Here is a 27,113-nt window from a genome sequence, read left to right on the forward strand (position 1 = left end):
CCTCTCCGCCGGCCCAGGCCTCCTGGGGCGGGGCGTCCACTGCCTGGATCCCTCTCTGGAGTCCTGCCCCAGGACTGTCCTCTCCACCGGCTTCCACGGGAAGGAGGTCTGTCCGGTTGGGGTGGGGGGCGGTGAGGCGAGGTGGAGGACCCGCGGAGGACCGGACTCGGGGCTGCTGGGGACCCGAGTGCCGCCAATCACCCTGACTCCTTGGCCCCACGGTCCCCGGGAGCGCAGGCTCTGTAGGCCAAGTCCGGCCAGAGAGAGCCGCTCACGGTCTCGAGTGCCCTGGGAGGGGACCTCACGGGAGGACTCTGGTGCAGGTAAGAGCGCAAGTGCTCCCTTTCCCCCGCAGTTTCACTATTGAATTAAAGTAAAAAAAACAAAAAACCTGAAGTAGCTTAGGTTTGCAGCTCACGTTTCAAACGTGAAAACACTATTTCCATAAATGTGGTGCCCCCCAGGGAGGAAGCAGACTAGCTCAGGAGGAGGAACACAAGCACCCGTGTTCCTGGAGCTTCGGATAGTGAGATGGGGGAACGGGGGAGGGGACTGGAAAGCCAAAAATACCTGCGTTTTCCACCTCCCAATGTTCCCCATTACGTTAAAGACCCCCAACTCTCTCTCCCTTCTTCCCTTCCCGTCTCCCCAAGGCCACACCAGTCTCACCCACCCTGCATCCCCAGAGGGTCCCAACTAGACCAAGCAGCTCATTGAAAGAGGGAACGAGACTCAGAACACCACTCTCCAGCCTCAAAGGTGGCTTCTTCTCGGTCTCCTTGGTGGGGTTCTCACTTCGCAGAGAGCCCCAGGGCTCCTCCTTGGCCCTTTTCTCTGGCTTCTCAACACACTCGTTCGGTCTAGGTGACCCCCTCCAGCCTAGCACTTGCCCATGACTCAGCAGGGGGCGTGGCGCTCCTCCCAGTGCCCCTTCACGAGAGTCAGGACCCGCACCCCTGCCCTCTGGCCCCCTCGCTGTGCCTCTCCACAGCGGTCCCTGCCGGGGGTCCACAGGCCTTTTTCCAGAGAGCTGCCCTTGGCTGACCAGGCCACTTGCCTGCGAAGGTCCACTCCACCCCTCTAAGGGGCGGTCAATGACTCAGTGATGGAGACCTTACAGGTGCCTGCTGAACATACCCCCACAATTAACCACAGCCATTTGGGTCCCTGCTTCAGGCTCTGTTGAAGACCCGATCTGAGAAGCTTCTCAAGTTTTGGTCGCAGCCAGAGGCTCCCATCCCAGCCTCAGCTGCTCTGCACCAAACTCCTTACGGAGCCCACGCCCCGAACTTCCCCATATTCGGCCAATGGCAACGCCAATCTTCCCGGCGCTCTGGCCAAAGGCCTGGAGGCCACCGTTAGCCCCTCTTTCTCATGCTCCACATCCAATGGGTCACTCCTTACGTCCCCATCGCGACCGCCCGGGTCCGAGCCAGCACTCCCTTCGGCCCGGCTCACGCTCGGGTTTTTCACAACGTGGCAGCTGGAGGGATCCAGTCAGTCAGGGCGCTCTCCCAGCGGCTCCCACCTCAGCCGGAGTAGAAGGCTCACGCTGGCCTAAGCCGTCTGTGCTCGTCCCACCTCCTGTACTAACACCTGTCAGACTTATCTCCTTCCGTTCTCCCCCTGCCCACTCCTCTCCTTGGCCTCCGTGGCCACAGGGAGCGTGTTCTCCCTGTAAAGCATTGCACATGCTGTTCCCTCTGCCTGGCATGCTTTTCCCTGAGACCCGCTTCCCCAAAGTCTGGCCGTGATGTCGCCTTCTCAGCGAGGCCTTCCCTGCCCATCCGATTTAAGACTCCAGGCCTCATCTCCAGGCCCCCTTGCCCGCGCTCCTGCTTAATTTTTTTCCCATAGCAATTAACACTCTCGATAGTTTATATACATTTGTTCTTATTTATTTGTTGTCTGTCTCCCTTAGAGGACGTAGGCTCCGGAGGGCAGGGATTTTTCCCCCGTCATTCTGCACAGCGCTTCTAGTGCCCCCGTCAACGTCTAGCATGTAGTAGGTGCTCAATAAATATTTATTGAAAAAATGAATGAGACCAGACCCCCTCTGCTTTCTTCCATTTCCAGCTCTGAGACTTGCAACTGACTATGGTGCCCAGGGATCGACCAACCATTGTAAGACTTTGGAGATGCAGAAGTGTGGGGCAAAAGCCACATTTCTGGAGCCTGCACTTTCTACGCAGCTTCTCTTTCAGTGGGTGCCAGAAATGGTGCGGGTCAGACCACTTGTACGCTGTCACGGGGCCGGGGGGCGGGGGGTGGTGTGTGTGGAGAAGTTTGGCCCGTGTCTTCCACTGTCTTCCTGAATCAGGGCATGGGGATAATGGAGTCTAAAACCTGAAAGAACGGAAAGCCCAAAATAGGTTTTCACAATTATCTAATTTGAGGAGTATTTTTCTTATTAAAAAAAAAAATTGTGATTTTCTGGGAGGAAAAAATGGAGGACTGTGCTTCCAACCAAAATAGTGAGAAAGGCCCGTGTGAAGGTGGGAGGCGCGTGGGGACGCAGCTGTGGTCACGGGGAAGGCAGGCTCGTCCCTTATCATACGTAGTGAGAGACGAGGCTTCCCTTTCACTTCGCAGAGTGAAGAGAAGGCTTTGAGGTATCAGCGACGTGGGCTACTGGGGAAAGGCAGACAGAATCTGTGTCCCCTGGACATCCAGGGGCTTCTCTTTGCTGTGGACTAGCCGGTCTCCTCCAGCTCCAAGAGGTCATCCACGTATTCCAGAACCTCTCCCTGTAAGAGACGACACGACACGTCCGTTAAGTGGGTTACCTGACTTTAGAAGTGCTGCTGAGCCAAGACTGTTTCTAAGAGGCCCAGCCCCCAGACTGTGGGCTGGACGCTGCCAGCTGCCTGTGTGGGCTGGAGCAGCCCCGCCCCCTTGCCCTGGGGCCCAGAGGACCTGCCTTCTACCTGGGAGGGGACCTGGCTTCCACTCCTTGGGAACTTGGAGTCAAGGGCTCTGCAACCCCCACAGATGGCCTGTGTGAGGGAGGGGGGCAGTCCAGCCACCCTCTGAAAGACCCGTTTAGAGCCCCCCTTTCTGGGCATCCCCCTTCTTGGTAGTTACTCCACAGGAGCACTCTCTGTCTGCTCCCTTTCTACACTGACCAGCAGACCATGAGCTTTTCAAGGACCAGGACCAGGACCCGGGTGGCTTTCCTTCCCTAGAGCCTGGAATGGACATAGTCGGAAACCCGCTACAGGAAGAGGGTATGTGTGCGTATCCCTGGTGTGGCTGAAGCAGTCACTCCGTTCACAGGACGGTCTCTTGGGTGTCGTGGGACCCGCCTGCCCACGGTTAGTACCAGGAGCGCGCCCGCTCCCCCCTTCTGCGATCAGCCTGAAGCCTCAATCTGATAGCCCAGCACACATTCTCGCTTCCTCCCTGCGTTGAATTCCCTCCCACGACACACCTGGGCCACCAGCTGAGGACACCCATTTTCTTCAGCGCCAAGAATGAGCGAATCACCAAGCAGGCCGAGTCTTACTCCCACGAGGGCCAGCCCCCCCGTGAGGGCCAGCTTGGCCTCCCTCACAGAGGTCACCATCCCAGGCCAAGGGCCTCTTTGCTCCGTTTGATACTTTACCGCACTTCCTATTATAACCTCTCAGCATCAGAGAATAGTTGGGAAACCTCCCGAGCACGTGAGACACAAAAGGGGGTCTTATTATTTTCATCGAATATTTCTACCGCATCATGCCTGAGATTAGAAACTAAAGTGACATGGGGCGCCTGGGTGGCGCAGTCGGTTAAGCGTCCGACTTCAGCCAGGTCACGATCTCGCGGTCCGTGAGTTCGAGCCCCGCGTCGGGCTCTGGGCTGATGGCTCAGAGCCTGGAGCCTGTTTCCGATGCTGTGTCTTCCTCTCTCTCTGCCCCTCCCCCGTTCATGCTCTGTCTCTCTCTGTCCCAAAAATAAATAAACGTTGAAGATATGAGCTACAAAAAGTTCTAGCGAATGAAAGTCGAGTGTCAGAAGTGGAAGACGACTGATTGAACAAACGATGTTTGCTTCCGTTGCCTTCTGGGCCCCAAAAGGAAAGCACAGGAGAGGGATTATATGTATGGCTGTGACAGCTGTTCCCAGAGTTACCGTTTCTCGCGGTGTGGCTGCTGTGACATAGGGGTGTGGTATCATTTGCTCTTAGCTCACTGATAAGTACCCAAGGCAAAACAGACGAAAGAAACACTACCCCCTCTGTGGCCTGTTATAGCGGAGGCCTTGCTCAGATCTTTCGGGTGCACCCGTCCCCCAGCTGCTGGGAGTGTTAGTTGCTGACGGCTTACAGCTGCCCCTTCTCTGGACAATTGACCTTGGCCAAAGGGAGCAGCCCTACCGGGGAGTTTGCACCCCAAGCCCTCCGGGCTGCCAACCACCAGGGAGAGGGTGATAAGGTGCGTACAAAATGCAGGAAGAGCTCTGTGGTACAGTTCGTGCCCCGGAGCTCCCACGGGATCAGGCTGAGCTTGACTCTGGCGGAGACCTCATATTTTCATGGCTCCTTCCCCTGCCCCTCACTTCTTTCCCTCCTGAGAGCACTCCCTCTCAGTAAATCACTCCTGCAAACTGTAATCTATTTCTTTTGGACCTTCCCGAAACAAATAACCATCAGATCCTGAAACTTGATGCATCCATTTCAGCCTGCTTTATAAGGTTTCTGAAACTATAATTAGCGTCTGCAAAATTCTTAACGAGTGTGCAAAACTTTCAGGAGCTCTTACAACACATTTCAGGATAATAAAGGAGAACTCCCCTAATATCAGTAGCTGAATCGTACTGACGTTTTGTCTCAATGTAGTATTTTGGCCTTTGGAATCTTAAAGATTAAATTAATAATTTTATTGTATTGATTATACTTAGTTCTTTGATACATAGAAATAACCCAATATGATTTGAAAATAAGCTGAAATATAATTTGATATATAGAAAAGAAAGTCGCTTGCTCACGGTTCTAAAGCTTTGATTAAGAAGCTAAATGCTTCTAGGACCTTCGACAGACTTCTTTCTTTATCATGGCAGTGTCAGGTCCAAGAATCCTAGGAATTTTGAAGCCTAGAACAATTCTGGTGAGCAATGGATGATTACTAACCAGCTGTGTGACTTTGAGCAAGTTACTCAACCTTTCTGAATTTATGTCCTCATCTGTGATGTGAGAGAGCTTGAGTGAATATCGTAAAAGTTCTCCTGTTGTTCTAACACCTATGATTTTTCTAAATATATTGTTTCTGTACATCAAAAGCCCTCATTCATAGCCTTAGACCCAGGAATCCCACCCATGGGAATTTATCCTAAGGAAATGACCAGGAAAAAGGTAACCAATGTAGTCACAGCTGTGTTATTTGTGAAAGCAAAAAGTTGGAAGCAACCTAAAATGCTTATAAAAACAAAAAGCTCAACTTTAAAAATCCATACCACGGACTATTAGTCACTAAAAAGTCATGTTTAAAATAAACATTAACTAACAAGGTTAACGAAAACCACACGATCATCTCAATGGATACAGAAGAAAGCAGCCGACAAAATTCAACACCACTTCATGATAAAAACATTTGACAAACTAGGAGTAGAAGGGGGAACGTTCTCAACCTGACAAAGGGCACCTACCAAAAAACCCACAGTTAACAGCATTCTTAATGCTAACACCAAATGTTTTCCTTCTAAAATTGGGAACAAAACAAGGATGTCCAATCTCTCTATTTCTATTTGACATTTTACTGGAGGTTTTAGTCAGGGCTATTAGCAAAGCAAAATAAATAAAAGTCATCCAGATTGGAAGAAAAGAAATAAAACCACTTCTATTCACAGATAACATGATCTTGTATATAGAACCTCCTAAGCAAAACCACACATACACACAACTATTACAATAAACAACTTCAACAAATTTGCAGAATTGTAATATCAATATACAAAAATCAACTGTATCTCTATCTACTAACAATGAACAACTGAAAACAAAAATAAAAAATTCCATTAGCAAAATTTCATTTCTTAATGAAATGTAAGAAAGCATTATTGAAGGAAATTAAAGGGGACCTAAAGAAGTGGAAAGACATCCCATGTTAATGGATCAGAAAACTTAATACTGTCAAGACGTCAATACTATACACAATCCCTATCAAAATAACCAGCATTCTTACAGAGCTAAAACAAACAATCCTAAAATTTGTGCAGAACCAGAAAAGACCCTGAATAGCCAAAGAAACCTGAAAAAGAAAACCAAAGCTGGAGGCATCACGATTCTGGACTTCAAGCTGTATTACAAAGCTGTAATCATCAAGACAGGATGGTACTGGCACAAAAACAGACACTCAGATCAATGGAACAGAAGAGAGAACCCAGAATTGGACCCACAAACGTATGGCCAACGAATCTTTGACAAAGCAGGAAAGAATATCCAATGGAATAAAGACAGTCTCTTCAGCAAGTGGTGCTGGGAAAACTGGACACTGACATGCAGAAGAATGAACCTGGACCACTTTGTTACAGCATACACAAAAATAAACTCAAAATGGATGAAAGACCTCAATGTAAGACAGGAAGCCATCAAAATCCTAGAGGAGAAAACAGGCAACAATCTCTTTGATCTCAGCCGCAGCAACTTCTTACTTGCCATATCTCAGGAGGCAAGGGAAACAAAAGCAAAAGTGAACTATTAGCACCTCATCAAGATAAAAAGCTTCTGCACAGTGAAGGAAACAATCAGCAAAAATAAAAGGCAACCGACAGAATGGGAGAAGATATTTGCAAACGACATATCAGATAAAGGGTTAGTATCCAAAATCCATAAAGAAGTTTTCAAGCTCAACACCCAAAAAACAAATAATCCAGTGAAGAAATGGGCAAAAGACATGAATAGACACTTCTCCAAAGAAGACATCCAGATGGCAGACACAGGAAATAATGCTCAACATCACTCATCATCAGGGAAATACAAATCAAAACCACAATGAAATATCACCTCACACCTGTCAGAATGGCTAACATTAACAACTCGGGCAACAACAGATGTTGGCGAGGATGTGGAGAAAGAGGATGTCTTTTGCACTGCTGGTGGGAATGCAAACTGGTGCAGCCACTCTGGAAAAGAGTATGGAGGTTCCTCAAAAAATTAAACATAGAGCTATCCTACGACCCAGCAATTGCACTACTAGGTATTTATCCAAGGGATACAGGTATGCTGTTTCGAAGGGGCACATGCACTCCCATATTTATAGCAACGCTATCGACAGTAGCCAAAGTATGGAAAGAGCCCAAATGTCCATCGACGGATGAATGGATAAAGAAGATGTGGTATATACATTTTCAATGGAATATTACTTGGCAATCAAAAAGAATGAAATCTTGCCATTTGCAACAACGTGGATGGAACTAGAGTGTATTATGCTAAGCAAAATAAGTCAGAGAAAGACACATATCATATGACTTCACTCATATGTGGAATTTAAGATATAAACAGATTAACTTAAGGGAGGGGAAGCAAAAATAATATAAAAACAGGGAGAGAGATAAACCATAAAAGATTCTTAAATACAGAGAACAAATTGAGGGTTGCTGGAGGGGTTTTGGGTTAGGGATGGGCTAAATGGGTGATGGGTATTAAAGAGGGCACTTGTTGGGATGGAGCACTGGGTGTTCTATGTAGAGGATGAATCACTAAATTCTACTCCCGAAATCAGTATTACACGATATGTAACCAACCTGGATTGAAATTTTAAAATAATAATAATTTTTTTAAAAAGATGTCAATACTATCCAAAGGATCTTCAGATTTAGCCCAATTCCTATAAAAAATCCCAGCTGCCCTTTGGAGAAATTGGCAAGCTGATCCTATCTATAATTCATATGGAAATGCAAGGGACCTAAGAATAGCCAAAACAATCTAGAAGAATGAGATCAGAAGACTCACATTTTCAGTTTCACGATGTACTACAAAGCTACAGTATTCAAGACAGTGTGGTAGTGGCATAAGGACAGAAATCTGGATCAATGGATTAGAATTGAGAGCCCAGATATAAACCCTCAGATTTATGGTCAGTTGATTTCCAACAAGGGTACCAAGACAAATCAATGGGAAAGAAAGTCTTTTCAACAAATGGTGCTGGGACAACTGGTTATCCATATGTAAAAGAATGGAATTGTACCCCTACCTCACATCATATGTAAAATTAACTCAAAATAGATTGTAGACCTAAAGTCTTTTTTTTTTTTTAATTTTTTTTCAACGTTTATTTATTTTTGGGACAGAGAGAGACAGAGCATGAACGGGGGAGGGGCAGAGAGAGAGGGAGACACAGAATCGGAAGCAGGCTCCAGGCTCTGAGCCATCAGCCCAGAGCCCGACGCGGGGCTCGAACTCACGGACCGCGAGATCGTGACCTGGCTGAAGTCGGACGCTCAACCGACTGCACCACCCAGGCGCCCCTCTAAAGTCTTAAAATTATAGAAATCTTTAAAAAAATAGGAGTAAAATTTCATGATCTTGGATAAGTGATAGTTTCTTAGAGATTGATACCAAAAACACAAGCAAAAAAGAAAAAACAGATACATGGGATCCCATCAAAATTTAAAACTTTTATGCCTTAAGATACCATTAAGAACACGAAAAGAAAACCCACAGAGAATATTGCAAGAGAATAGTTGCAATTCATGTGTCTGACAGAGGACTTATAACCAGAATAGATAAAGAACTCTTACAATGCAACAATAAAAAGAAAAGTAACCCAATTAAAAAAAATGGGCAAAGAGTGTGAATAGACTGCACATCTCCCCAAAGAAGATACACAAATAGCCAGTAAGCATATGAAAGAATGCTCAACATCATTAGTCATTAGGGAAATGAACATCAAAACCTCAATGAGATGCTATTTCTTACCTGCTAGGATGGCTAATATAGAAAAGACAAACACCGAGAAGGGCTGACAAATATGTAGCCAGTTGGAAATTTTATACATTGCTGCTGGGAATGTAAAACGGTGCAGCCCCTTTGGAAAACAGTCTGGGAGTTTCTCAACCAGGTAACCATAGAGTTACCATATTACCCAACAATTCCCCTTCCACGTATGTACTTTTGGTACGTAAGAGAATTAACAACCTTTGTCCAAGCGAAAATATGCCCACAAATGCTCATGGTGTCATTAGTCAAAATAGCCCCAAAGTGGAAACAGCCCAGTATAAACATCAACAGAGGAACAGGTAACCAAACAGTGGTATATCCACACAGTGGAATACTAGTCAGCAATAAAAATGGAAATTATTCCATTATGTTATATGTAACATAATACATGTTACAACATGGTTGAACCTTGAAAACATTATGCTCAGTGAGAGAAGCTGGTCACAACAGACTACTTACCCTATGATTCCATTTATATGAACGTCCCGAACAGGCATATCCATAGACACAGAAAGTAGATTAGTGGTTGCCAGAGGCCGGGGGCAGAGATGGGGGGGCAGCGGGCAGAGGAGAAAGAATGGGGAATGAGACCACTAACAGGTTTGGGATTTCTTTTGGGGGTGAAGAAAATGCTCTAAAATTTGATAGCAGTGATGGATGCACAACTTTGGGAGTATACAAAAACACACTGTATTCGTACTTTAAAAAGGATAATTTATGGTGTGCAAATAATATTTCAATAAAGCTGTTCTAGAAAAACATAACAAGGGAGGCTTCTCATATTACAGCGTTAAATGGAAAAGCCATGATGCCTATTACAGTTGGGTTTGTAATGAATATATATTGGAAAATGGATAGGAAAAAGTGGAGGTATACATCTCAAAATGTCAGTAGTGGCTTCCATTAGGAACGCAACTCTCCCTTGTTTTCAATATGGTTTTCTCCACGTTCCAAACGACAGCAGCCAACCCTGTTTGTATCAAGCCAGCACCCCTGCCTTTGCAGCATCCTTGTGACCTTATCTCGGGCTCTGCTTCTCAGACACATGCCACAATGATCACCTCCTGGTCTAGAAATCACTTCCACATGCAGCAGGGTATTTCATTTCCCAGCCCTGTGAGGTCCCCATTATTCGTCCCATTTTATAAATGAAACAATGAAGCTCTGGGAAATCCAATGAATACCAGTGACAGGTTCGGGGCCCGCCCCCCCCCGCGCAAGCGGGGGCACGGAAAACAAATCCCATGGTATCTTACTTAGAGGTGCTCCACCAAAAACCAGGCAGTGGAAACAGAAGATCCGGAGGGCCCGGGCCCCTGGGTGCAGCCTAGCAGCTCAGAGGTGAGGGGTCAGGCCAGGATACGCTCCAACAGCCGGCAAGCCCCTAGGCTTAGGCCTTGGGAAGCATGTTCTGGTTTGTTTCAAATGCATCTCTCTAAATACCGCCCCTAAGGACTTTTCTGTGACTAGGCTGCCCCACCCCCAAATGCTCCGAGAGCAGGAGAGCGGAGTCTTTCTCAAAAAGGAGTCAGCTGGAATCAGGAATTTCAAGCTGTCTCCGAGAACGATAAAATGCCACTCAGCAAGGACCTAATTAACAAAAAGAGAAAGAACAAAAAGGGATAATAATAATATCACAGAGAAATCGGGATGAGTGTTTCCAAGGTTGTTCGGAGCACTGAGTGAGTGAGAATCCACTGTGTTTTTATAAAGTTAAAACATGATGTCTGGATGACGTCTATGATGGGTCCCTCCACACTCGCCGTCAGGAAATGTGGGGCTGCAGCCTGGGTTTCCTAGAGAGCCGTCTTTCCCCTCCCCAGAGCTCTGACTTCCACTAAAACGCCCACAGAGACTGTATTCCTCCGGGTCCCCTTCTGTTTCAGGGACGACTAGGGCTTCTAGTGACTTCAGCAAAGATGTGAGTAATATTTTCTCCGAGCCAGACGTGTGCTAACCGTGCAAACTTACCTCATCATCATCCATTATATTTTCCTTAGCAAAGTCATACAGCTCTTTCTGGAGCGTAGTTACATTGAAGAACTGAACTGCTTCCTGTTCAACACAAACACAGAACAGTTTTTACGACCAACCTTTGCATGTCAGAACCGGGAGGAGGGAGAAACAGGTATGGACTTCTTTCGGGGGCGATCAAAATGTTTAAAATTGGAGAGTGGTCATGGTCGTACCACTCCGTGAATGTGCTAGAAACCACTCAACTGTACATTTTAGTTATTTATTTATTTTTTAATTTTTTTTTTTTAACATTTATTTATTTTTGGGACAGAGAGAGACAGAGCATGAACGGGGGAGGGTCAGAGAGGGGGAGACACAGAATCCGAAACACGCTCCAGGCTCTGAGCCGTCAGCCCAGAGCCCGACGCGGGGCTCGAACTCACGGACCGCGAGATCATGACCTGAGCCGAAGTCGGTCGCCCAACCGACTGAGCCACCCAGCCGCCCCTCAACTGTACATTTTAAAAGCATGAATTTTATTGCATATGAATCATATCTCAATTAAGAAAGAGTGGCCAGCCCCAAGTGAGTAAGAGAGTGGGAGAGAGAAAGAGAAAGAGAAAGAAAGCGTGCGGGTGCGTTGGCTGGGGAGCGAGGTACGAAGGAAAACGTATGGATGGCAGACAGGAGAGCACACAAAAATCCCAATGAAAATACAAGTTAAGGGCAGAGGCCAATCTAAAAAGCTTTTTTACAAGTAATATAGGAGCACCTGGGTGGCTCAGTCGGTTAGACGTCTGACTTCGGCTCAGGTTGTGATCTCACGGGTTGTGAGTTGGAGCCACCCAGTCAGTGCAGGGCCTGCTTTGGATGCTCTGTTCTCCTCTCTCTCTGCCCCTCCCCTGCTCGCACACACGCACTCTCGCTCCCTCTTTCTCTCTCTCAAAAAAAAAAAAAAAAAAAAAAGAGTAGGATACAATCCTGGAGTTCCTGGCAACACACGCCAAGCTGGGCCTGTCCATCAGGGGAATTAAATGATGCCTTGGAGGTGCAAAAAAGTAAGCAGGCGTAGGAATGTGACACGGAAAACGTTCACGAGAAAGACGAAGCAACGTGCACAAGAGCAGGTAACGTGTGACCCTGTTTCCATAAAATCAGAGACACGCGTGCTGTGTACATGAGACGTATGTAGCGGTAAGGCAGGGCGTAGGGAAAAGGCATGGGACTTTGAAAGAACTTCGCTTTCCGAGTAAAACATTTCCATCATGTTTGAAACTGGTAGTTTTTACTGATTTAGGAATCAGAATAGAGCGGTAAAATGTTCAAGGACAAAACTACAACGACAACTAGAAAAACAACAGAAGAAAAGGATTCATTCCCCTTCGTTTCTGCAATAACTCTTCGTCTTAAGATGCGGAACGGTATCCTGAAAGTGAGAATGAAGAGGAGGCCAGGAAACGTGATGCCTGGCGCCCTGATACCTACTGGTCTGGGCTGGAAATGCTCGTCCGAGAGGCCCCACTTGTCCCTGTGGTACTGGTAATACACCAGGTTCTGCTGCATGACCTTGTCACTGTGGTCAAAGAGCAGGTAGCTGACCGCACAGGGGGCCGCATTCTTCAGGTCGTTCACTGAGGCCGGGGAGAAAAGAGGAACAGGAAATCAGCAAACCCTGCCCTGAAATTCCCCTCACCAGCACAGCCGCCTAAAGGAAACGGCCATGAGCCAGCCCCTTGTGCACATCCCCTCCTTGGGAAAGCCTGTGACGGACCAGAATCACCCCTGGGCGGGCAGGTCACAGCCCGGGTCTCCAGAGCAGCCTGGGGAGTGGTTTTCAAACACGGAGGTTCCTCGTTAGGCAGACGCCCCTGCAGAAATGTCTATTAGACTGCACTTCAGGATCCACTGACCTGGGCTGGGAAGGCTGGGTTCCCAAGGCCTGGGCTGTCCTCCCGGGCTGAGGGAGGTAGGGAGCACGTGCCTGGGTCCCCTCCGGATGGCACCACCATGGCCAAATCCAGGCAGCCCTCCTACAGCTAAACCAAAGCTAGGAAACCCAAAAGGCGGTGGGCCCTCTGGGCCGGAAAAGATGTGAAGTCACCTGGTATTGACATGTCCTGCAAACGGGGGTTCCCACCTCTAGCGTCCCTCATTAGAGCTGCCCCACCTCCGATGGCACCTTCAGCATAGAGGATCTGCAGGGGCTGGGGTTTGTTTTGGGGGTGGGGGTGGGGGCAAAGGGAAAGAGGTGATAAGCCACAAGCCCGCGGGCATTTATCCTGACACACTGCACTCCAATTTACAACCCAGAACACTACTACCCTTGCTAAAAGCTCAGCTTGGCCAGAGTAGCCAAAACTCGGGTATGAGTAAGTTGTGCCACCTAGTGGCTGCTTCCTGTGACAACAACCTTAAAACCTGTACTGAAGGGCACAGGCCATTCACCAGGTCTAGAAGGCTGGGAAAGGCACTTCGTTCAAGGCCTTTCAGGGCCGGGGTTCAAGTATAAATGACACCTGCCCTCAAAAAATTTAGTGTGGCAGATAGTGTAGAAAGAGTTCACAACAGGGCCGACTTTCAAGAAGCCAATTTCAAGAAGCAAACTTTAACTCATACTCTTTACCTACAAACCCGGAAAGCAAAGATTTTCTTTCGAAGCAGCAAGCAGATGTAAAGGTTTTGGTCTGCCAGTGTTCATAAGTCATTGCCACAGTTTCCGAGATGCGGGGTGATTTCCTGAGCACGTGAGAATTTCTTTTTTTTTTTTTTTTTAATTTTTTTTTTCAACGTTTATTTATTTTTTGGGGGGACAGAGAGAGACAGAGCATGAACGGGGGAGGGGCAGAGAGAGGGAGACACAGAATCGGAAACAGGCTCCAGGCTCCGAGCCATCAGCCCAGAGCCCGACGCGGGGCTCGAACTCACGGACCGCGAGATCGTGGCCTGGCTGAAGTCGGACGCTTAACCGACTGCGCCACCCAGGCGCCCCGTGAGCACGTGAGAATTTCGAGGACCCATGAGCCACCAGAGCCTGGATGTATCCAGAACACTCCTAAACTCCCAGTGTTCTGGCCCTGTGCACACAGCACCAAGCCGGGCTCAGAGGGCTCGGAGACCTGATCGATTCTTCCCTGGGTTTCAAAGTCCAACAGGGAGGTGCCAACAGAGATTTTTGTGAAAATGAAATAAATACTAGCTTATTAAAACAACAACAACATCGGGCGCCTGGGTGGCGCAGTCGGTTAAGCGTCCGACTTCAGCTCAGGTCACGATCTCGCGGTCCGTGAGTTCGAGCCCCGTGTCGGGCTCTGGGCTGACGGCTCGGAGCCTGGAGCCTGCTTCCGATTCTGTGTCTCCCTCTGTCTCTGCCCCTGCCCAGCTTATACTCTGTCTTTCTCTCTGTCTCAAAAATAAATAAACATTAAAAATAAATAAATAAATGGGGTGCCCGGGTGGCTCAGGCTCAGTCGGTTGAGTGTCCGACTTCAGCTCAGGTCATGATCTCACAGCTTGTGGGTTCGAGCCCCACGTCCAGCTCTGTGCTGATAGCTCGGAGCCTGGAGCCTGCTTCAGATTCTGTGTCTCCCTCTCTCTGCCCCTCCCACTCTCACGCTCTGTCTCTCTGTCTCTCAATCATAAATAAACATTAAAAAAAAATTTTTTTTTAAGTTGAAGCTGGGTGATGGGCATACTACCACTCTCTCTAATGTATGTTTTTAAGTTTCCAGGGTGTTTAAAAAATGTACATGACAGGGACGCCTGGGTGGCTCAGTCAGCTGAGCATCTGACTTCAACTCAGGTCATGATGTCACAGTTTGTGAGTTCGAGCCCCCCGTCGGGTTCTGTGTCTCCTTCTCTCTGCCCCTCCCACTCTCACGCTCTGTCTCTCTCGCGAAAATAAATAAACATTAAAAAATTTTTTTAAACACAAAACTTCATCCCTGCCCTCTGTGCAAGGGGAAGGACACCTGATGAAGCCACACCTCACCCTCCTCTTGACCTGCGATGTCCCAAGCAAGGGACATTTCAGGACACTTCACTGCATCCTTAGGTGAGGTTCAGGCCGTCGTAATGGCAGGGTCGCTGCCGGAAGGGGCCATTTCCCTTCCTCACAGAGCTCTGGTGCAAATGACTGCTACACAGCCTTCCCAGGGACAATCCTGATTACCAAAATTAAAAATTTAAATATATATATGTATACACTCACATATGCACACATAGAAGAAAAATCTTTTTTTTTTTTTTTTTTGGTCCCTTTTTTAACCTTCAGCAGGCAAATCTTTCAGAGTACCCTCAAGAGGACAGGAGGTGGGGTAAAACGGCAGGTGGCCGTGGCAGGACAGCCACTCAACAAAGCACGTTGATAGAGGTTTGTCACACGCCCGTGTACGAATGCCCCAAGCATTCCACACCTGTCAACCCATTGGCCCCTCATGGCAACCTCAGGAGGTTAATACGATGATCTCTGATTTACAGATGAGGACCCGAGGCACAGAGAAATTAGTAAGTGAGGCAGCTGACATGCGCCCTGAATCACCAGGCCTTGCCACCTTTTTGTGCAAGGCCCAGCACTGGGGCTGTCGACGTGACCGTGACAACTCCTCTCAACAAGCACAGGTAAGGGTTCTTAACCCTATTTTTTAAGGGGAAGCTGAGTCTTAGGAGGACTGAGCACCTTGCCCAACCTCTCATGGAAGATAATTACTTACATTTATAATAAGCAAACTGCAAATAATGATACATGGTGGCCACAAACTTCTCCACGGGATAGCCTCCTACAACGGGGGTGAGGTTCTTTTCACACTGCATTTTGCATTCCAGGACTTCTACATAATGATCTGAAAGAATACACACAAATTTTCAGAGCAGTACGTTCATTCGTTCCTTTTTCTTTTCTTTTTTTCACTTTTTTAGTTTTTAAGTAATCTCTATACCCAGCGTGGGACTCGAACTCACCACCCTGAGATCAAGAGTCACATGCTCCACCAACAGAGCCAACCAGGCACCTCTGCATTCATTAGTTTCTTAAAACTACTTCTGCCCCCCTCTCCTCGTGATCCCGGTGAAAGGTAAAGATAATCAAGGTAAAATAGTTCAACAACAGTTATGATAAATGGGCTGAAATCCTTAATATACAAAGTTCCTCAAAGTCAGTAAGAAAAAGACAAACACCCAATATAAAAATGGCCAAAGGAGGTTCACAGAAAAGAAATTGTAAAAATGGCTAATAAACATTGTGAAAATATGTTATACTTCATTTGTAATTAAGAAACACAATCCAGGGGCGCCTGGGTGGCTCAGCCGGTTAAGCGTCCGACTTCGGCTCAGGTCACGATCTTGAGGTCCGTGAGTTCGAGCCCCGCATCGGGCTCTGGGCTGATGGCTCAGAGCCTGGAGCCTGCTTCCAATTCTGTGTCTCCCTCTCTCTCTGCCCCTCCCCCGTTCATGCTCTCTCTCTGTCTCAAAAATAAATAAACGTTAAAAAAAATTTTAAAAAAAAGAAACACAATCCAGGGGCACCTGAGTGGCTCAGTCGGTTAAGCTTCTGACTCTTGATTTTTGGCTTGGGCAATGATCTCACGGTCGGTAGGACTGAGCCCCGAGTCAGGCTCTGTGCTGAGCAGGGAGCCTGCTTGGGATTCTCTCTCCCTCCCTCTCTCTCTGCCCCTCCCTTCCCCACCCACACACAATCCCATCTAAAATATCTTAAAGCGTTAAACTGGCAAATAAAAACTTGCTTAACTGAAGTATGGTGGACACACATATTACATCAGTTTCACGTGTACCACATGGTCACTCCACACGTCTGCAAGTTAAATTGGCAACGTTTTAAAAATTTGATAACACTCAGCATTAGAGGGAAAATGGTGAAACTTACAGTCTCATATTCCCTTGATAGAAGCAAAACAGAAACACACTTTTTGGAGACAAATTCGGCAAAACGTATCAAAGTTAAAATACACAAATTCTCGGACCCAGCAGTCTACCTCTAGGAAATTTGCACACCCAGGCACTGTTTGTAACAGCAAACAGACAACCTAAATGCCAATCAGCAGGCTAGTGACTACTCAACTCTGATACATACAAACAGTGGAATCTACACAGCCTTTAAAAGAGAAGAGGTAGACCTAAATACAACAACAGAGCGAGATGTCAAAGACTACATTTCCCAGCCTCCCTTGCAGTTAGGGTGGGGCCCTATGGGTAATTGGGCCAATGAAACGTGGAGAGCAACAACTAATGCGTGCAACTTCTGGGACTGGTCCCTAAAGTCTCCCACATGATCCTTGGTCCTCTCCCTTTTCTCCCTTCGCACAGTTAGAAGCAGAAGACTCCAGGATGACAGTACATGTTTTGTAGGAGTACATGTGTACATGTTTTGTATTCCTTTGGTAGGAATACAAAAATGGTACCTTAACGTACTAAATAATTTACAGAGACATTTACTCTTTGAACTATCTATCCCACTTGTGTTGACTTTGAAAACATACCCCTACGCTTAGCAAAAAAAACAAACAAACCCTAAAGTTCCCCCTTTGCAATATTTCATGTAATAGCAAAAGATTGGGCCAAACCAAATGTCCATCAGGTAACTGAATAAACTGGGGCATATTATTCCCACCACCCCTCGATGGAGTACTCAGCAACAATAAAAAGAATGACTATCTCCACGTGCTAGGTAAGGTATATTGCTAAGTAGAAAAAACCAAGAACAGAGCAGTGTATAAAGTATGGTACCTATTCGGTATGAGAGAAGTAAACATAAAAATACAGAAAAAAATATATATATATGTCTATTTTCCTTTATAGAGAAAAAAGAATCAGGCAAGAGTCTTCAATACATGCTAAATCAGTATACATGTGGTACTGGGGGGAGGGGTGGAGACAGAGTTTAACGGACAACAAATTGTCCAAGTCTTGAAGTATCTCTTCGCAAATTACTTATTAGTATCAAAAGGAAAAACAGTATCGTAGAGAGACTGGAAACTGGAAAGTACCTTAACCAGTGCTTCAAAATTAACGTCACCAGTAAGGGGCAAAAAGATACCATGTACATTTGGATGTGATACCCTGAGAAGCATACTTCCGTAACGTTGCAGCCCAAAGTACGCAACCTGACTGTAATTGTGAGGACACACAACAGAAACTCAAACTGAGGAATAGTCTATAAAGTGAGTGGCTTATAGTCCTAAAAAATATCAATAGCATAGGGGTGCCTGGGTGGCTCAGTGGGTTAAGCTTCCGACTTCAGCTCAAGTCACGATCTTGTGGTTTGTGGGTTCGAGCCCCGCATCAGGCTCTGTGCTGAGAGCCAGAGCCTGGAGCCTGTTTCAGATTCTGTGTCTCCCTCTGTGTCTGGCCCTCCCCATTCACGCTCTGTCTCTTTCTCCTTCTCTCTCTCTCAAAAATAAATAAATAAACGTTAAATAAATAAACCTAAAAGATGAGCAATTTGTTACAATATTTTTGGAACTTGAGTATGTTATGCTAAGTAAAATAAGCCAGTCCCAAAAGGACAAATACGAATTCTACTCATCCGAGGTACCTAGAGTAGCAAATTCGTGGTGGTGCCAGGGGCCGTGGTGGGAAGGGGGCGGAGCTGGGTTCACTGGGCACAGAATTTCCGTTTGAGAAGATGAAACAGCAGGAGGTGGCGGTGGCTGTACAACAAGGGACTGCATGCTCAGAGACGGCGAACACGGCAATGGTTTATATCACGTGGGTCGTGAGTTGCTCTCGGGCCCGGTTTTATTTTTCCGAAAGCCCGTGGGGAATCTGTGACGGGGCAGGGCTGATCTGGCCGACCCGCTTTCCAGGCCTGTGCTTGGACACTGTACTCAGTTATTTTTCCAGAAGCCCCTGGAAAGTCAAAGGCTGGTCTGCGTGGGTTACATATTACCTCCCCAGCTACCCAGTCAGAGGGACATTCAAACGTCCCCCAGAGGCCACTCCAGGCACCAGGAAGGCACGCAGATGCCACACAAGGCTGTCCCGTTGGTCCCTGGTCCAAACCAAAACGCCACCAACCTGCTATGGAAAGATAGAAGTCCTTGAAGTCCTTGATCTCCCTGGAGCCCTCGCAGGCCGCCAGACACTCGTAAAACGCTTTGAAGAAATCGGGAAGGGCCAGCTCCATGTCTGTGACGGACGTCCTCCAGTTCTCGCCATTGTAGGCCCGCACGGCTCGGACGAACAGGCTCTGGAAGGCACGGTGGGGGTGGGGGGCAGGGAGCTTGCAGGCCTGAAGGAGGCAGACCAGCACAGAGTTCTGCACTCCTCGGTGCCCAGAAAACCACGCCGACCCTTAATCACACGTAAGCCAACCGGGAACTGACTTCTACCTGGCTTTTTCTGTCCTGTGTACAATGGTACTTTCTCATCTAATTCAAAAAGTAGGAGGGGCTGGATAATACAACCAAATTCAGATCAAGAAGAAAGGAAAAACTTACAGTGACAGGAATCAGAGCAGTGCCACCCCCGGCTTCCCCCCACCGCCACGATCAGGGGCTGGGGCAAAGGCTTGACTGGAAAGGGGTCTGAGGGAGCATTTTAGAGGAGATGAAACTATTCTATAGTGTGATTGTGGTGGTGCTTACACAATTGCACACCTTCCCCCCAAACCATTGAATTATACACTTAAGATTGGTGAATACATTTCAAGCAAGCTATCCCTCGGTAAAGCTGATTTTTAAAACTGAACCGAAGAAAACACATAAGCTCGGCAGCAGGTGGCAGGCCCCCTCCCCCAACGGCTACGTATAAAATAGGAAAGCCACTACACTAGCTGCTGGGGACGGTGGCCACCTGCCTGGCAGCGGAAAAGTCAAGGGATTTCTGCTCATCGTCGGCTGGACCAGACAGAGAGAAATATCGGGGGCCGAGGAAGCTGCCTGGTCTCAGAAGAAATGAGCAGAGATCTGGGATGCATACACGACCCTGCCAGTGTGGATGGTGCAGGACGGGCCGGGACGTAAGCAGGGAATGCTCCCCTCGGGGTCCTCTTCCAGCTGCTCCAGAACGGGGGTATCCAAGGGCCACCCCTCAGACCGGAGCTTCTCGCCAAGCTTCAGGTGTCAGCTGGCGTGGCAAGACCTCCCTAAACCTCCCGGGCAGGCAGCATCCCCTGCAAACGAGGCCGGCAGAGAACAGAAGACGCCTTGCCCGCGGACGCGAGCAGCAACCCCAGGCAGCCGGCTCTGCAGGGGCAGCAGGGCGGGGGCGACAAGAAGAAAGCCACATGTGGAGAGGGGCCCCTGGGCACACAGGAGGGCAGCCCCACCACAGCCGGCAGGGCTCGGAAGAGGGAGAGAACGTTCTAGCCGAGCTGCAGTTACGCCCAGTGCACCGACCACGTGCGCTCCGCTTTGCTCCCCGAGCCCCATGACAGCCACGGCGGCGAAGAGGGTTAAAAGGCGTAAACCCTTTGCACAGGAGAATGAAAAAGGAGCGAGCGGCAGATAAGACACTCCGGCGACTCTTGGAAGGACAGAAAGCCAAATTATCGCAGAGGAGGGTCTCGGGGGGAAGTGACCCCCACGCACCACACGCTCCACTACGCCGCACACCTGTCGGATTTGCGGGCGCTGGCGAGCACGGAGACTGGCGCCAGGCGCGGAGCAGAAAGCAGGACTGAAAGTCTGAACGGGGCTTTTGGAGCCCTAGGTTTCCTCTCACACCCACCTACGTGCCCAAGAGATCCCACCTCCCAAAGCTGCGCCTTACCAGAGACCAGTGACTCCTTTTCTAGAGACCTCATCCATAAAGGCTGGAGGGTCAGGGACCAGGCATAGGAGGGCGGGGGTGGAGGCACGGGGCGGAGAGCCAGGAAGCGGGTGAGGTCTCCGACCCAGCCGCGGCGACCCCATCCCTCTCCCCAGGCCGGCTCTCGGACACCAGCGGACGAGCATGAGCCGCCACCAGTCCTGCAAAAGGCTGGAGGATTCTTCCCTGGAAAACTGAAGGGCCCCCAGAATAGAGACTTGGAGGGTCCCCACCAGTGAAAAAGTGAGCTTGCAGTCTGGTCACACTACAGGAAACCCTGGGCCTTGGTTGGAACCTACCAGCTGCCCGTGGACACCTCCAACACGTCCCTCTGTTTTCAACCCGGCCCTGCCCTCTCTTAGGACCCATGCCCCGCCGCGCCCACGCTTGACAGGTCCAGACAACAGCAAGTGCTCACAGGGGTTACGTTCTTCCCCATTCCCTCCCATCAGACTCCTCCCTGCAGAGGCAGAGATTCCAGTAGTCTCTAATCTGTCAAGTCAGTCCTCCACGCTCCCCGATTCCCTCTCCACCTCAGTACATATGGGGTGTGTGTGTGTGTGAGTATGTGTGTGTGAGTATGTGTGTGTGTGTGTGAAAAGATATGTCTTCTAGTCTCATCAGAAACTGTGTGCTCATTCCTCTATCTTAAAAACCAAACGATCAAATGACCTTATTTCTAAAATACAGCATTTAAAGGAAAGATGGCTTCAGGTGCATCACAGAATGTAAAACCTCACTCTTAAGTGGGTCACCGTTGTGCGAAACAGGCCATCGTTCTTGTTGCCCTAATATTCATCAGTGTCATCAAAAATCCTAGAGGCCCTTAGACGCCAACAGCTGTTCATCCAGACCTCCTCCTTCAGCCACTCACGCTGCCACTGTCGGCTGTGTGAAAACCCACTTATACCTCATATGACTTGGTTTCCAAGTCCTTAATGTAGTCCTCGGCATCAGGCAAGCTCTTGTAATACGCCATGTTTCTCTTCATCATTTCGTCATCGGGATGCTTCAGTAGAAAGGTGTGAGCGGCGGCAATGGCCTTTGGGAGATTATTTGCCTAAGTACAACAAAGAGACGTGACATCTACTCAATGGAAGACGAACAGTGATTTTTGCAAAACAAGAACGCTCAGTCCTGCAAGTAACTCTGTGTTTCAACACAGGGTTTCCAGCCGGGGGTTCATTGACTTCCATGGCCCATGAAACCTACACTCTCTTGCTCTCCTGCTTCCAATGGGGGTCACCAGTGAGGAGCCCCAGGGGGAGCCCGAAGGAAGGCAAAAGGGTGAGGTTGGATTATTTAGCCTCCTGGCTCCCTCCCTTCTGTCACCTTGGGCTGCTAGTGCCCCTCAACTGAAGGCCACAGCTCCTCTCAAGGCGGCCCTCTCCAGACAGTCTCCCTCCTTCCTGCGTCCTCGAACTGTCCTCACCCTCGCCCTTTTTGGCCAAGGGGTGCTCACACTTACCATCACTAGCCTTTGTAAACAACCACCCTCAAACATTCCTCCAACTACCCAGTATGACTACGCCGCGCCTTCTGGAAAAATACATTAGTATTTTCCAAGATACGTATATGTTCCTAAATATATTAGTATTTTCCCACATGTCTGGCAGAACCTCCTGCTCACCATTCTCCATGACCCCCATCACCGTTCCCTTATCCGTCCACTGGGCAAACATTCGCTGAGAGCCTCCTGCCTGCCAGCCGCTGCTCTAGGAAGTGGGTCTGTGACAACGAGCAAAACAGGAAAAGAAAACCCCTGCCGCCATGTACCGTGCCCTCGAGTATGCTTCTCGATCTCCTGGCAACATCCATTCAGGTGTGTGGCCCGAGAGCTTCGGGCAGGGCACCCCCGTGGACAGTGACCAGGAAGGCAGAAGTCCTCGGGGAGGAAGCGTGTGTTGGGGTGTGGGCTCCAGCAGGCGGGAGGGCAAGGATGCGGACGCCCCCCTGGGCGGACGCGCGACCCGCAAGCAGAGGGCCCCCACGCTGACGTGTTGTCCCCGGCCGTCCCCGGGAATCATGGCACAACCTCGCTGTGGGGAAGCGGAGGCACCCACACATGTGCGCGGAGCCTCCTTCGGCCAATCCAGAGGGCCGCTCAGAGGTGGGAGTGAGGTTTGCAGACAGAAAACAAAGGGACACTCGGCACATCCTGGGATTCTGCGCATCAAAGGGTAGCGCATATCCGTACGAAAGTGCCCCAGGATTGGCGCCAAGTCATCTGGAGACGAGGCGGCGGCTAGGCCGGGGAAGTAGCAAGGGCAGATTCCCGGATGTCAGCGCTGGCATTTCGGAAATGCCCGTGAGTGGCCCGTGTGGGAATGCCCTTGCGAGAGCTCTACAGAAGGCCTTACGCTCCGGTCCGGAAACAGGCAGGCCCGCAGGAAGGGAGGAGGTATGAATGCAGCCCTTTACAGCATTTGCCAATGAAATGAGACTCTCGAATTCTCAGAAGGGCACTTAGGAAAAAGGGCACAGAATGGGATCTTCAGGGCCGCTAACTTAGGATCTGAGTTTTATGGAAGCCCTTCCTGGAGAGGAAAGGGTGGTGTATTCACTTCAGGTCGGGCTCTGCCCGCTGAAACGTGCAGCCACATCTTGGCAGCTGAACCTCGCACAGAAACCCAGGCAGGTTCTGGAGAAGGGGGAAGGAGCACTACCCTCCCGTGAGCTCCTGAGAAACAGCCACCTGCACGGGAGGACCCCAGCTACCTCCCTACGAGCCACTCCTCAATGTGGTGACAGGGGGTGGGGGCGTGGGGAGAGGGTCCCGGTCCAGGCAAAGGGTGGGCTAGGAGTGCCTGGGACGGGGCCCACTCTACCTGCTCAGACCTCAACAGTCATTCGGGATTCGATCAAGTGCGGGGGCCCACTTTTTGCTCAGCCTGTGCGGACGGTGAGCATTTCGTGGAAATGCGGCCGTGGAGAGAACCCACGGCTGGGGACGTGGACCTGAGATAGGCGATGACCTAAAACCTACGTGGGCTTGCGGGCCATACCAGGAGCCCCTTCCTACAAAAGCACACATCCATACCTCTTTGCCTCACTCTGACAGGCCAGCCCCACCATCCCCATCTGTGTGTTCAACTCAGGCATTTGTCCTTAATCACTGAAACAGAGGCCTGCAAATCAGAGTGGCACCTGCTCAAGTCCACTTGAGCAGATAACACCTGCTCAAGTCCTCCCACAGCAGGCGGCACTCAGAACCAGCCTCGGGTTTCAGGTGCCAGGCCGGATGTATGGGCCTGGCACACCGTCATTTGGTTCCCACCCATTTGGTCTGAAAATAGAAACATCGCTGAGGAAAAAAATAAAGCATGCAGTAACACCACCTAAAATCACTTCTTCAGTGATTTTCAGTCGAAGCAACTAAGTGAAGATTCTGGCTTACTCACAAAACTCTGAACCTTTTCCTGTCCCATAAGAGATCTCAAAATACCAACACAGATGGTATTTTACTGACTTCTAAGTAAAGGGTTTTGAAGAGTAGCTGTGACCAGCCCGACCTTTGAAGACGCCATGCCGAAGGAGAAAACCTTTGCCTTCTGGTCACATTAAGGAAAATCCTCTTTCCCTCCTCCCTATGTATACCTTTTGTTTCAAATTCATCTGTATAGAAAAGAAATCAGCTTCTACTGTTCTCCAGTTTTAAAAATAAAACATCTCCCCCTTGATTATATGACTCAAATTCGGTTCAGACAGTAATCTGGCAAAAGTTATACAAAAAAGAGAAAATTAAATGGGTCACTTTTAGCTTAAAAATAGGGATGGTGTGAGCCCGCCATCATTTTTCTACGTCCTGGAACTTTATCCCCTGGTTTTATTTTAAAGCTTTTTTTTTTTTAATTTTTTTTTCAACGTTATTTATTTATTTTTGGGACAGAGAGAGACAGAGCATGAACGGGGGAGGGGCAGAGAGAGAGGGAGACACAGAATCGGAAACAGGCTCCAGGCTCCGAGCCATCAGCCCAGAGCCCGACGCGGGGCTCGAACTCACGCGAGATCACGGGAGATCACGTGAGATCGTGACCTGGCTGAAGTCGGACGCCTAACCGACTGCGCCACCCAGGCGCCCCAAAGCTTATTTTTTTTTATTGCCAGAACAAACATTCACAAAATCGAGACCTCGTACAAAAATGTAAGCATAGAAATAACTCAGGTGTTCACCTATTTAGGGTTTCACGCTATTTTGTTACTCTTATGAGCACAGCGTAACATGGATTTGTTTCAGAAATACGAAAAACAGACCCTGCAGTGCAAAGACTCAAAGCAAAGACAAAAACAAACAACTTCTACCTCCAGAGTCTGGAAAATGCCATGAATCTAGTTTGGTAGTCGTTAAAACAAATGCATAAACGCAATATATTCCTTTGAAAAGCGTTTCCAATTAGGTAAAGCAGAAGCTGGGCTTTAGGAGGGCTTCCTTGGCAAAAGCTGGTAAAGACCTGCCAAGTTAAAGTCACTTTGTCCAGTAACAGGCAATTGAGCCCATCCTTAGAAATTGTGGGTCCCCTGAGAAAGACCTCAGAGGGTCAAGAATTGCAATTTGTGGCTATTTTTAGCCAGCAATCACAGGATTTAAGCAGCTGCAAAGGAGGAAGTCAACCGCGTTAAATTCTAGACGAAAAAGAGCGGAGAGGACCAACCCGGATGAACCACAGTGCCCCGTTCTGCTCCTCCAGGCAGGCGTGCGTGCTCCCAAGGAGACTCTGCCCCGGCCTGGCCTCAGTTTCCTTCTCTTTAAGAGAGACTAGGCGGCAGCTCAGGTCCTCTTCCCCTCAATTACTGAAAGCCGCCACTGGAGACAAAAAGGGGTTTTCATGGAACACACAGAAAAGGAGAGTCTGTCAAATACCCGGTAACATTCATCAGGCACTGTTGCGTGGCAGACACTGCGCAAGACGCTCTGTGTACGAATTCCCTGCCTCAGAACAACGCTTCCAGAAAAGCATTTTCACCTCTATTTAAGACGAAGAAGGGGAACAGAAGTTGGAGGCTTCCTTTCGCAGGGCTGGGTGGGAGCAGGCCGGGTCAAGGAAAGGCGGGGCCGCCCAGAGGGAGGGTCTGGGCCCGGGGATGGGGCGGGACCTGGGCCCGGGGATGGGGCGGGGCCCGGGCCTGGGGACGGGGCCCGGACCTGGGGATGGGGCGGGGCCCGGGCCCGGGGATGGGGCGGGACCTGGGCCCAGGAATGGGGCGGGGCCCGGGCCTGGGGACGGGGCGGGGCCCAGACCTGGAGACGGGGCGGGGCCCGGACTCGGGGATGGAGCGGGGCCCGGACCCGGGGATGGGGCGGGGCCCGGGCCTGGGGGCGGGGCTCGGGAGGCGGGGCGGGCCGACTTGCCTTGAAGTAGGCGAACTGCAGGAACTTGTAGGGCTCCCGGCGCTGGAAGTCGGCCAGCACTTCGCGGCTGGGCTGCGACTGGCGGAAGGCTGGCAGGCCCTGCTTGCAGCGCTTGAGGCAGTGCGCGCGGCGCAGCAGGCCCCCGAAGAGGCGCAGCTCGGGGTAGCGGGCGAGGCCGGCGGCCGGCTCGGGCTGGGGCACGGCGCTGCAGTTGCGGTGGCAGAAGGCCTCGCTGTCGCGCAGCAGGCGGTGCAGCCGCAGGCTGATCTCCAGGTAGCCCACGCTCTCCGCCCAGTGCTCGCCGCTGTACTGGTCCAGCGCGTGCCGGTAGGCCGACTCGAGCGGCATCAGCTCGTCCCGCGGGAAGCTGCGGAAGCTGTAGCGCTCGTACTGGGCGCGTCCGCAGCGCAGCGCACAGACTGCGCACAGCAGCGCCAGCAGCGCCGCGGCCGCCCCGCGTCCCGGCTCCATCGCGCCCGGCGGAAGGAAGGAAGGAAGGAAGGAAGGGGACGAGAAGGCAAGGAAGGCGGAGGACTGCGCAACGCGGCGAGCCCAAGGCTTGGGAGGCGGGGACACCAGCCTCCGGCCCGCCCCGTCCTGCGCCCTCCCCCACCCAGCCACCCGGCCGGGGGGTCCAGGAGAAGCTGCCCGCGCTGGGGAGGGTGCCCTGGGGATGGCGCGCTGCCCTCCGGTTCTGCACCGGGCTCTGGGGGCTCCTTTGTTCATTTGTTTGGAGCTGGCGGTCTGCAAGCCGGACGCGGCCCTAGCGGATCGCAGCGCCGCTTAAAACCTTTTGATCGCTTAGAGCGCTTGTGAAAACGCAGATTCCTAGGCGGTGCCCCAGAGTTTCCGACTCAGAAGGTCTGGGGTGAGGGTCTGGGCATTTGCATTTCTAGCAAGCATCCTGGTGAGGCTGATGCCGCGGGTCCAAGGCCTATACACCTTGGTGGCAGTGCCAACGACCTTACCTCTCAGTGAGAGGAAGACGATGGATAAACAGAATTAATGCGGATGTCAGTGACCCTTTGTAAACTGATCAAGTTGAAGATGCACACACCTTCAGTCTGCGATTCCACTCTTCAAGAATATGCTGGAGAAACTTGTATGTGTGCATCCAGAGATAGGGGTGGG

At 49.9% G+C, this 27,113-nt stretch overlaps 1 protein-coding gene across 2 annotated transcripts; it reads right to left on the reverse strand.

The window, feature by feature from the left end:
- Positions 1 to 1,875: 1,875 nt before the first annotated feature.
- CRTAP (cartilage associated protein) lies at positions 1,876 to 26,548 on the reverse strand. Of its 2 annotated transcripts, XM_040479653.1 has the most exons (9): positions 25,983 to 26,548; positions 21,543 to 21,692; positions 18,899 to 19,070; positions 15,580 to 15,708; positions 13,876 to 13,944; positions 13,494 to 13,622; positions 12,356 to 12,501; positions 10,886 to 10,969; positions 1,876 to 2,747 (listed from the first exon to the last, which is right to left on the reverse strand). In XM_040479653.1, the coding sequence occupies exons 1-9, from the start codon at positions 26,451 to 26,453 to the stop codon at positions 2,694 to 2,696; spliced, it is 1,404 nt and encodes a 467-aa protein (XP_040335587.1). In that variant the 5' UTR covers positions 26,454 to 26,548; the 3' UTR covers positions 1,876 to 2,693. The 2 variants fall into 2 exon arrangements, with proteins under 2 accessions (XP_040335587.1, XP_040335588.1); XM_040479654.1 differs by lacking the exons at positions 13,494 to 13,622; positions 13,876 to 13,944 and having other exon boundaries at positions 25,983 to 26,536.
- Positions 26,549 to 27,113: the final 565 nt, after the last annotated feature.

This window comes from Herpailurus yagouaroundi, unplaced genomic scaffold, assembly GCF_014898765.1.
Source record: "Herpailurus yagouaroundi ecotype Mexico unplaced genomic scaffold, PumYag 159, whole genome shotgun sequence".
Classification (NCBI taxonomy): Eukaryota; Metazoa; Chordata; class Mammalia; order Carnivora; family Felidae; genus Herpailurus; species Herpailurus yagouaroundi.

What these genes read in the sequence shown, in the direction of transcription:
- CRTAP (XM_040479653.1), bottom strand. Translation starts at nt 26,453, where the DNA reads ATGGAGCCGGGACGCGGGGCGGCCGCGGCGCTGCTGGCGCTGCTGTGC. An exon ending in TGCAGTTCGCCTACTTCAAG is followed by an intron (nt 21,693 to 25,982) that starts GCAAGTCGGCCC and finishes TGTTGTACTTAG; the next exon opens with GCAAATAATCTCCCAAAGGC. An exon ending in ATATAATGGATGATGATGAG is followed by an intron (nt 2,748 to 10,885) that starts GTAAGTTTGCAC and finishes CGTCTCTTACAG; the next exon opens with GGAGAGGTTCTGGAATACGT.